At 38.2% G+C, this 12,384-nt stretch overlaps 1 protein-coding gene across 1 annotated transcript in view; it reads left to right on the plus strand.

The window, feature by feature from the left end:
- ADCY2 (adenylate cyclase 2) overlaps window positions 1-12,384 on the plus strand; it is a 227,558-nt gene that overhangs the window by 177,498 nt on the left and 37,676 nt on the right. Inside the window, exon 16 of the mRNA XM_059836040.1 lies at window positions 4,529-4,666. Within this exon, the coding sequence (XP_059692023.1) occupies window positions 4,529-4,666 (138 nt within the window). The remainder of the gene's footprint in view (window positions 1-4,528; window positions 4,667-12,384) is intronic.

Below are 12,384 nucleotides of genomic sequence, written 5' to 3' on the forward strand. Positions count from 1 at the left end.
ATGGTTACTTTCTTCCTTCCATCTCATTCTCCGTTTTCTTAAGAAAATTGCAAATGAGACATAAAATTTACAAGAAAAACTGTTTGACGTAAGCTAATGAATCAGCAAAATAAACCTGCATAGTTCTGCCAGTGCTATTAAGAGTCTGAATTTAATGATCACCCCACCACTCCAGTTCTGCTTCCAGGAGTTCCCTAAATTTTCAGCAGTACTGAATTGCTGCAGTTGTACTATATATGGACTGGATTTAGACTGCTCAAAAGTGAAATGAAGTTCAGCAAATCTGTTAATACACATAGAGAATTACTGCTCAACAGTGTATTCTTTCATGTTTTCCAAGGAATTTCTACTCAATGGTTTAAAGATTTTTAGTGTGAATCAGGGTTTTGTCACAAATTTCCCTTTCAGGAACCTCATTGGCTTAACCTACATAGGCTGCTCTCTCTACTATTATGAGAGACTCATCATCTATTTAACAAACCAGGTGGGCATGACAGATGTACCAAATAAATAAACAGTGGTCCTTCCCCTCCAGAACTCAGAGATATGCATTAAACAGCCGGTCAAGAAATGCATCACTGACTTCTGGTGGGCTTCTGTTTTACAAGTGGAAATAACTATCTACAACTTCATTTTTGAAGTTGCAGTCTAACAGCACTCACATTTTTCTTCAGGTCAGGGCCAGCAATATCTGTAATTATAGCAATAGCAGCTGGAAGAATGGAATCTCTTTACTGATTAATCACACTGGCTGAATGATATATTGTTTCCCAAAATTTATTTTATTCTCCAGAACTTTTCTTAGTGCTAAACTTGCCCAGAGAACTTTTTTTTTTAAATGGAAGCAGAAAAAGAGCTTTTTAAAGAAATGTAGAAAATCAGTCCAATTAGTTCCTCCTTGCTAAAATACATTAGCAAAGTCAGGTGCTATTGATCAAAAATCTTGGAAACAAAGGAAATTTAGAATTATTGCAAGGAATTTTGGTACAGGCGTTGCATATGTCTGTTCAAAAGTGTACAGGTACTTGGAAAGCAATAAAGCAGTCCTCAGCAATAAATGCAGTTCTCAGCATGGACATTGTTAAAGAATCTCAGCAATTCTGTACTGTAATTTTTTCAATGATTACTTTAAAAAAATGAAGAATGTTCATATTTAACAATTGGAAGCATTAATTTTGAAATAGGAAAGTCTGAGAAGTCTCCATCATTTGACGCTAACATTCATGTATTTAGATATTGGGATTCAACAGAGATTTTCTGTGTGAAACTTAATTTTATCTTCAGAATTTACACAAGTTGTTCATTTGTGCAGAGGAAACCATGAATTTACGTTGCTTAGCACTAGAAAAACATGAAAGCATCTTTTTTATGACATTGTTTTGCATCTGTTACTAAGCCATGTTTTTTAAAAAGTTCTGAAATCGAAAACGGGATCTGCTAGAGCTTGTTGAATCCAGTGGAGTTCAAGTGCCAGGGGAGGGCTCCTTCCTGGTCCACTGGAGTCCAATTTGATGGAATTAAAGACCCAGGGGATCCTCCTGTTCCACGCCCAGCGATGGGAGGCTGTCAGTACTGTGTCCCAGGTACAACCAGTGATGAGGCTGAGCACGTATTCCCAATAGGCACACAGGCATATACCGTACACACAGGACAAACCACACAGACACACAGAGAGACCACTGTTTTAACAGCACCCACGTAAAAGCAAGCAGCAGTCATGTAAATATGAATGACACTGATGGTCTAGTTCCTCCTTTCTGGCTGATGAGGACTGAAGTTTGCCGTCATCCACAGGCACAGTCACGTTTGTGGGTCACTCAGTATGGACTTTAAGTTGATACAATATCCATGCCCAGCTTCTGCCCCCCTTACACAGTGACTGGCTCAAACCTTGGGTGTCTCTGAATGTAGACCTCCTACTTACCAGCTTGAAGTTTCCACATGGTTACACACACACTCCCACACACAGCCTATGGGTCTCTCCAGGGACTGCTCTGACACAATTAATCTGCTGGCACCCAGGCCCTCAGTTGCCTCGGATATGCAATCTCTCTCTCTCCAGTGGCTGGCACCCGTCCTGTGCTATTTGCCATCTAGTCCAACATGAAGTTTGCTAGCATTTGCACACATGTAGACTCAGAATAAGGACTACACTTACAGCAAAGATGGTTAGAGATCGGATTTAATAAGAATATGCAATAGACATTTAGACAAGTGTTTACATTCAGGCATTTCCTTTCATCCACTCTCTTCTCTATTTACCTATGCTTGTTCCTCCCTGATCTACATTTGTCCTGTTCCCGAAACATCCTGTAAGTTTTCCATAAAGCCATGATGCCCTTAAAACATGCCATAATGTTTTACACAAGCTGAAGTTTCTCTCTGCTCCATTGCAAAATTATCTGCCCCGTTATCCTAAAGACTTCCCCTGAACTGTATAGCTCTGTGTGGGAGAACACAATGTACTGCTTTATCTTTCATTTCTTATCCACTTTATATTCCTTGTACTTTCTCAGTGTTCCTGCCTAGCTTTGTCCCTGATCCATCTTAAACTATTCCAGCTATTTCTAAACTTCCAAGAAAATCACAGAACAATGTAGGCTTTAGGATAAGAAATCACAAGAAAAGAAGCTAATGATGAAAATAAGTTATCTGGCCTAAACCAGATACATTTTATTATGAATTTTACTGTTGTTGCAAAGCTCCAGGTGTGCTATAACAAAGGCAAAGAGTAATTTAAGGCATAATTTCATGACTGTTTTAATTTGCCATAAATCCATGCTCCCTGACTCATTAGGTTTTAGGCAGACTAGAGAGATAACTGAATGAACATTTTCACACAGATCCATTCCCTGTGTCCAGCTGAACACTCCCCTTCTGTAGCAACAGCAGCAATCTAGGCTTTGTGCTTTTTACTTTATCAAAGTGGCAAGGATGACAAAACTTTTCTAAAATCTACATGTAGATTCAAATTATCTTGAAATTTGCTATGCACGTAGAGGTGGAGAACAAGGTTTGGAAGTTCAAAAAGGCATTTGAGCAGGAGTTTCTTGCTCAAAAATGCACATCCCTTGAGTTTATGTGGAGTTTTTTTAATGTCCATCCCTGAGATTCAGATTATTGTTTTGACCTTCCTGAAACTGATTTCATTCACTCAGAATCTGTCCAATCAAGTATGCAAAACTCCCCGTATTTAAAAAAAGTTCTAGATATACCGTGGACTTGTCCAAATAGTGTGTAATTGGGAGGGAAATAGTTATGTGCAGTATGACAAAGACCTTCATGTAAATGCCTTGCATGTGCTGGGTAACAGTGTAATTTAGCAAGATGTGCCCTAGCTATTGAACCTGGACTAATAGATAAGTGCTGTAAATTAAGTTCAATATTTAGTAGTTTTTAGTGCTTGAGTTCTCATTTCAGAGAATTTCTGTGCTTGTATCTCTGCTGATTGCTGTGGCTGGGGTGAAAACAATATGTAAAGTGATCTCTGATAATATTAAGTAAATAGAGAAAATGAGTTGTTAAAAACAGAATACTTTTGTGGGACTGTCATGTTCCTTAACTTTTCATTGCCTTTTTTACAGAGGTTTCAGTATAGCTGAAATTGACATTCGGAAAGGGCACCAGATGCCTCTAGGCAACCTTATCTCCTCATTGATAAAATTTTGGGAAAATTTATATTTATTGGATGTGCCACAAATCGTTGTTTATTCTGTGTAAGCATCTTGTGCCTCTAGGCACTATGCATGTATGAATGGAGGCTATTGCAATGTGTTCCTTGAAGCAGGTTAAATGAGTCAGAGTCTTTTGTTGCTAATTTTTGCCACTATATGTATGAAAAAATTTCTATTTACTAAATAGTCTTTGTGTCAAATTGCAAGTCTGATTGTTGTATGAAATGCTTATTTGTTTTCTAAATAGTTTTAGGGAAGGTTGATTTGCTTTGTTGAGTTATCTTTTCACTTAAAATGAATTCTCGAACAAGTCTCCAAACAAATGAAAGGGAAAAACAGAAACCCCACTATTTTGCCGACTGTCAGGGATATATCTATGTATACAGCCTTTATCCTGCGTGAGGAGACCTCTGCCACTCTGTCAAAGACTTTGCAGAGTCATTATTTACATTTTGAAGCCTCCAGATGCTACTAAATATTGCTCTTTCAATTGAGGTGGGGGAGGTCAGTTTGTTTGCTTGATTTTACTGATATTAGAGGTAACAACACTCCTGTCAACTCTGTATTTGCTATTATTAGTAATATATATTGAATGTTTAATAAGGCATTTGCAAATTATAATTATTTAACAGAATTGATATTATGGCAGTTATTTTAACTGAATTTGCATTTAGTTTCATGTATAATCATGATCTGTAATTCTTATGAGAATATAATAGTTGAATACTACTGTACGATGTCTCAAGATTAATGCTGCCCTCAATCTTGAGCCTTCTTAATTCCACCCTTGTTTATAGTAATTAAATATAGTAAAGCTATTTTTGTTTTCTCTTTTTTAAACTCTTTGCACTTAGCAATGTAGCAAGAAAGCATCAGCTTCATTGTTGTGGATCCTGAAATCATCTGGAATAATTGCAAATCGTCCTTGGCCACGGATCACTCTTACATTGACAACCACTGCTATAATATTAACTATGGCTGTATTCAACATGGTAAGGAAAAAAGGGGTAATTTTTCTTGGGTCTTTTGTTCTTTTAAGATTTTTTTTTGTTCAGTATTTGTTTAGATGTCGAATTTATGGCCCATGGCCACACCAGGAACCTACATGATAGTGATTGCCAGAGACAGAAATGTAAAGCAGAGCAACAGAAAACATACTGTACAATGGGGACCTCTGCAAACAGGATGCTCAGCAAGAGCTCAGTTCTTGGCTAAGTTTATTAAAGAAAAATGTAATTTATAAGGAACAGAAGATGATAGTTAAATCCCAGGTCTTAATTGTTCAGATCCCTTGCCTATCTATGCATTGCTTAGAAAAACAGAGTATTGCTCAGAGAATGAAGTATCTCCTCACAGGATGAGTGGAAGACTTTGTGCGAAACAAACTAAGCTTTACTCAGATTTGTGATGCTCCTCTGCTGATCACAAAATGATCATACTGTATACATGATTGAATTTCATGTCTTTGTCTTTTTTTTTTTTTTGAAAAAGGAAAAACATTCAAAATTGCACCAAAACTTCAAAAGTACTGAACTACAAGTTTGTTAGGGCTTACCTCTACTTGAGGCATTTCCACCTGTGCTTTTCTCTCCTAATAGGGAAAATCCATGTATTTCTATTATTCTTTTGTAACTATAGCAAATACAGAGAATATCTGTCATTAGTCTGCATAAAGCCTGAATCTTAACATCCTCATTTATTCTGAAGGATGTGTTGTCTAATGCTATGAACAGTACATGGCATCAAAAAACTTCCTTTGTTTTGCCCTATTGGCTAAGCCTGGTTCTATTCGTAAACCTGTGAAAGTGTTCCAGCTCAGTTATGTATCTGCAAAATGGGAACTGTAATATTATTTAGGTAATGTTTTCATTACAACATTAATGCATAGATATTAGTCACATTTCAAGTGAGTGAGATTTGCACTTCAGTGCTTTTGAAATTGCAATTCTAGCACTTCACTGAGTTGCTGGTACTTTTGTTACTTGAGGTTCAGAAAGTGCTTAAAGATTGATAATACCTACACTGTTTTATTTTGTTTCCCCACAACATTTCAGGGGACCCTTAGTCAATCATTTGTTACAGTAAGTACTAAACTTGTCAGAATGATGTAATGATGTAATGCGGGCTTTTAAATGTGAACACTTGAAATTTTTGGTAGAACCTTGTCTCCATTTTTGCTGTTAAATGATCCTAGATTTGGGGTTTTTTTGGTTTTCTTTCCAGGGAAGTAGCTATTTTCCTTTCTGTCTTCTGCTTTTTTTAAGGAGAGGAGATACACTCAAAAACAATTCCATGTTCAAGAATTTAAAATTCAGCTGACTGAATTTGGTGTTTAAGGCTGGTAGAGGAAAAACTCAAAGAAGCAGTGGCTGGAAAATGAGAAAATAAGCTCACTTTCAAGCAGTCAAGGCAGTTAGCAATGGGAACAAATTATTCTGAAAAGTTGTTGATTCTTCATCACTTCTTGTCCTTAGCTGAAGACTATATGCCTTTATGAACGATGATAATCTTTAGCCAAGCAAAAGTTATTTGGCATACTACAGGACAAAACCCAGAGATGGAGTATCTTGTAAAATGTAGGTCAGATTAGACTATCTCTTATTTTGAACTATATAAATGTATAAGATGAAATGAAATAAGCTACTTGGGATTAAAGTGTACTTTCAGTTAGAGGTCATGCAACCATATGGTTAGTTATTAAGCTAAAAAGTGTAAAAGAACATATGGTCAGCAACTGTTTTTTCCTTAGAATGAAGTTCTTAGAATGAAGTTGTGTACAGCCCACTTCAAATGTGGCCTTCAACTACTAAAAGACATTTTAGCAAAAAAGCAGTTGTTCAGTATATCATTTTTAGAAAAAGTTTTTAGTTTTATTGGTTCAAGTCCACTTTTATGTGGACTGACTGTTACAGTAAAACCTAATAGGCTGTATTTTAAAGTCTTTGTGCCTTATCAGAAATTACTGCAGTATTACAAATAGTCATGTTCCATGATATTCATGAGATGGTAATTTTAAGTACAATTCCCACCTTGAAACTAAACCTTAATAGTTTGACTAGCAAAAATGACTTTAAATGTGATTGTGAAATTTGCATTTCCTTAATATTAATAGCAAATTGTGGGAGAGACTCTGAAGTATCATTATTATATCTCCAAGCAACATGTACTTAATAGCAGAGTCCATTAACCGCATTTATTTCCATGAACTCTTTCAGTAGAAAAAGGCAAAAAGTAGCCATTAAGATTTAATGGAGGTAAAAAGCGTGTACCCATCCCATACCTAATAAAACATAATTAAGACCAAAATGTCAAATGAAGCTCAGTCTTTATGGTCAAGAGACATTAGAAAAGAGTGGGGCTGCAATTTTATTTCAAATTAGATGTTTCAGGAGACATCTGAAGTCTTCACGTTTGAGAGGTATACAGTCATGATCAGTGGAGGGAATTTAAAAAACAGCTAATGTGACATAAGTATCAAATACTTAGCTGAAGGGAGAAGGTGACTAATGCTGCTTCCATTGAGCATTAGATCTGGTGCCATATGTAGAGCAGGGCAGCAATCAATGGCTGAGGAAAAGTGGTTTTGTGAAGCTGACCTGCATTAAAGCGAACATGAGAAAGTATATTGCAGGGAAAAATCCAGGCATCTCAGAGAGACAGTAGGACTGCATGACTGCAAAGGGTTGATTCTTGGAAGCTGAATGAATGACTATATACAATACATCAAATGATTGTGCCTCACCGTCCTCTGGGATTCATGTAATCTCGAGGAACATGGCATGATGGAAGAGCCCTGGAACAGCTCTTTGTTTCAGTGACTTCTGCATCAAATGCATGAATGGTTCTTCGCACAGCAACAGGATCTCAAGGTTATACTGTCCCAGCAAGGTGCCCTGACTACCAGCTTTCAGATTCAGTATCATAGGAACATAGAATCATAGAATCATAGGCTACTTTGGGTTGGAAGGGGCCTTTAAAGGTCATCTAGTCCACCCTGCCCTGCAACAAGCAGGGACATCTTCAAATAGATCAGGTTGCTCAGAGCACTGTCCAACCTGATCTTGAGTGTTTCCAGGGATGGGGCATCTACCACCTCTCTGGGCAACCTGTTCCAGTGTCTCACCACCCTTATCGTAAAAAATTTCTTCTTATATCTAGTCTGAATCTACCCTCTTTCAGTTTAAAACCATTACCCCTTGTCCAATCACAGCAGGGCCTACTAAAACGTCTAGCCCCGTCTTTAAGTATTGAAAGGTCACAATAAGGTCTCCCTGGAGCCTTCTCTTCTCCAGGCTGAACAACCCCAACTGTCTCAGCCTTTCTTCAGGAGAGATGTGCCATCCCTCTGATCATTTTTGTGGCCCTCCTCTGGATGTTATTTGCTTTCCTGTCTTTCATCTAGTGAATTTTGAACAAGTGAACTATTTCCTTTGAAAGGACATGTCTTTGGAAATGTGAAGACTGACAGAGGTTTGAATATTTTTGCTCCATTGTTTAATGCACATCTGTGAGCACGAGCTGCCTTAAATGATGCAAGTATTGGCCCCATATTGTTCTCCCTCTAGTCATGGCTGATATCCCCTGTTTTAATAATGACAAATAATTAAGCAAACCTGCTTCCATTCTCATGGTAGAAAGTTGGTTTCTTTAATATACGTTCATTTTAGTGTAGCTAACTCTGTTAATACAGTTGCTGACCTTGCTCAGTGCTGTATTTTTAATAGGCAAGCTCCTTGGCAGATGCATTCTAATTATATGTCCCCACAGTGCCTAGCACATTGAAAACCCTGTTTTGGAGGGTGTTTAATGCATTTATTTTAAGAAGAGTAAACAGGCATTGCCTAGAGCTTGACCTGGCCTAGGAGTTGGAAGGAGAAAGGGGAATGCACAGCTGCAGTCATGTCATTTAAGTGGTACATGCAGGGCCCCATCACAAATCCATTCCAGATTATAGATAAGATTTAAGAAACTTACTAAAATCAGTATCAATCTAGGTACACTGGACTAGTAGAGATGCATTAGCAGGTGAGATACCGTCCTGAAATAAAGTTTACAGCACTTCTGGTGTCTTTCAAGTGTGTGGGGAGAGATAGAGTTGTGTTGTCACATGATCATTTGCTCCACAGCCCAGCAAAGATGAACCCACATAAGTGAGCATCACTCCCTATCTGTCAGATACCACGATGGCATCTGAGTCTGTAAAGGCCCAGCAGGCTCCTCGTCTCTCTTACCTAATGCTGCTGGGAGCTTTGAACAAGGCAGTTGCTTGCCACTGCATATTGCCTCTACAGGGAGGCTGGGACTTGAATACATGGGGACACATAGATAGTTATGCATTTTCACTTGGCACACAAACTTCTATGAAAAATGAAATTAAATTATTGAGCAACTTGAATTTGGTAAGTTTGACTATTAACAAGAGACACACCACAGGACACCAAATAATGCAGATGCATGAGCACTTTGAAGCTAAGAAGTCTTGTACAAACCCAGACACAAAATGCTCTAAAAGTCCTATTCAGTGCAATGCAATACTCTCTGGATCTTCACCATCCTTTTCCAACTTACCAATATCTCAGCATCACCTCTTGTTTATTCAAAAAATGCTTAATAGTCTAGGTAGGTACTTAGCATTCCAGGCTCTCCTTAAACTTCTGCTTATGAGCTTGTGAAGATGAGGAATGACACCAGAATTTGGGATTGTCCGTATTATTCTTGGGGCTTTCATGTGAGGATCTGGGGGTAAATTCCTGACTCAGCTGCCAGACCAACCGGCATTTTTCGAAGGAAGTGGTGATAAGCATTTTAGGAAGTTCTCCTAAGCCACATAGATATTTGGAGAGTTGGTAGAAAAACTAAAAACAAAGGAGTTCTACATTTTTGCCTTAGAGGTTCGAACAAAAGAGCAATGCTGAACAAAAGCATCATTGCTTCATTTTTTTTTGTGCTAAGAAGAATGTAAATGCTCTAGTTCAACCTATGATAGCAGACTTACATGCTTCTGCCATACCTAAAAGTATATTCTTCTCACTCTGTCTTTTGCTGAACAAAAAAGTAGGGCACAAACATGAACAACTTTGTTTACAACAGCACTATAAAAACTGTAGACCATTGTGTCTTGAGGAGATTGCATAGCTCTTCTGGAACAGCAGAAAATTAATTTGAAGTATAGTTGCATGTTCATATGAGGCAAGGAGGTAGTGGGGAGAGGGAGGGAGTGTGACAAAGATGTTTTTTGTACTTTTCTTTATAGTCTTCACATGTCCATTTCCAGTGTAATTTTATATAATAAGGAAGAGAAAACAACAGTGGGATCAAATTAAACGTAAGCTGCAAATTCAATTGAGATGCATTTTTTGGTAGTATGCCAGACCTTTGGTTTTGCTGCTTATGTGTTTCCATTGATTAAGCACAGCTCTGCTCTGGAACTGCTGATCTTGGAGCATCTACTTCCTAAAGAGCTTACCTCTGGGCTGCGGGGTTTCTTACTGGTGTGCGAAAGGGCACTTGTTAGTGTTCTGAGGGTAGCCTATGTCTTCTTTTTGCACAGAAAATAATATTAGTATTTGTCTTTACAGATGGCTACTGCATGACATCGTGTTGTCACAAGTGATGACCACAGTTGAACTATATGTGGCACTTGAATCAATTAATTTTGCCTTTTACTCTGTGATTCAGTAGGTCAATGGAGGGGTATTTCCCAGCTCTCTCCCTCTTGCCCACCTGTCATGGGGTCGACTCGTTCACATAGTAAATATTAAAACTTTACACATTTTATTGTTTATTCCATAATTGTTTAATTCAGTGTGCATTTTATTAGTGCACTTAATAATAAATTCTGCCACCTTTCCTTCTTCTCAGTAGGATGCTATTTTACGCACATTAACATGGAAATCAGCAAGCCCACTTGTTTAGTAAGGTGAGATACAACCCATTCAACTTGACCATGTTTACAGGCTATTGAACTGTGTTCATTGTGACGCCTTGGTTCTGGTGCCTTGTGGATTGTAGAGGAGCGTTGAAAGTACCTTGGTGAGAAAGTTCGCTTTGTTTTTAGTAAGATCTAAACTAGTGTATTACGTAGTCTTTTGCAGATTCTTGGTCAGATAACAAGAGAGATGCACTAACTTGCTTATCCCATGTTGTGGGGGGAGGGTCTGTCACCACATGGCTCCTACTGAAAGAAATAGCAGCACAGCAGGTATTTTCATCATGTGAAGCAAAAAACTCACAACTGAAGATTGCAGATTATACGAACACAAGAAAAGAAAAAGCTGTTAGAATATATGAAGTTAAAATGAGAATTTAATGGTAGTGTGCTCAGATGTTCCCTGGCAAACATTCGTATTCATAAAAAATATTGCTTTCATTTGAGTCATTTGTGTAGGTGTGACTGCTTAGTAGGACTGAGCTGTCTCTTACAAAAAAATACTATGTATGTTGAAGAACAATATATATCTCCAAAGCGTGATAACAGATGTAGGTAACTGATGAGAGACAAGAAAGACAAGTACAAACACATCATTCAGAAATAAGTGTTGTTTGGCTCATGGAGATGACAACATTTCCATATCCTTTTTTTTTTCTTTCTATATTTATTTATGTATTCATAGGTATACCACATTTCATATAGCATTCTGTGTATACAGATAACATTTATAGGTCAGAAAATGCCCTGCACAAAGCTCAAAATCAAAATTAAAATACTTTAATATAAATTAATATATAGAAATATATATACACATATATGTTTACATAATATAATTGTGTTTGAGTTCTTCATGGTATATAATCTTTTGCTCTGTGGACATGCGTGGGATGGTATTCTGAAACTAAATACCATTATCTCATGTTTGCAAAAAAAAGTAAATGCACTATTAGTGGGATGTGGGTACTCTCTTTGCCCATCCTGGCAAATGACGTGGTTAACCACACCTATTAAGATGCGAAAGGCAATTTAAATAGTTGGGAGCAGGGATGTGGATTAAATACTTAAAGCTGTCTGGAGGGCCTTTGCCCAAAATTGTTCCTTTTAAAGAGGAAGACCAGCATCAGCTCACTTAAACAGTAACCAAGGGACTTCAGAAGGAATTCTGAAGTAAAGAAGGAAATAGTGTGAGAAGAAGTATAAAAGAAGCATGGAGATTTGTAACAGGAGGCAGAGACCTATGAGTGGAAACAACTGACTGTCAAAACCTGGTTTGACACTGGCTGCCATAAGTCACCCCTCTGGCATCACCCCTCTGCCTCGGCCAGCAAGAGTAGCCTCCCTGTCAGATACTGTGACCTGCCTGTTCTGCAGCTGAGTGGGCAACAGTGCAGGCTGTGACAAGCAGGGACCCACACCTCAGGTTTGTCTGTGCACATGAACTCATGGGGTGCTTCCTCACTACCATGTGCATTAACAATTTGTAGGGAGTTGCACAGGTGCACATAAAGTTAGAGCACCCACGTCTCTTTACAGGAGGGGTGTGCAACTAGGGTAACCCACACTCCCAGAAGAGGGAGTGTGTGCATTTAACCCACACGTCCTGTGAGAAGGGGCAGACATGCATGTAACTCTGTGTGTGCGTGCAGAATTAGAGCACTTCGGGATCAGTTATAGAAGGGTGTTTCAAAATCTATGGGTGTTTATTAACACTCTGTAGGGTCTGGTTTTGCGGTTTATCTCTCTGTTGTATTACTGATACTTACCCTGAATGTATAGTTC

This window comes from Gavia stellata, chromosome 3 (genome assembly GCF_030936135.1).
Source record: "Gavia stellata isolate bGavSte3 chromosome 3, bGavSte3.hap2, whole genome shotgun sequence".
Lineage (NCBI taxonomy): Eukaryota > Metazoa > Chordata > Aves > Gaviiformes > Gaviidae > Gavia > Gavia stellata.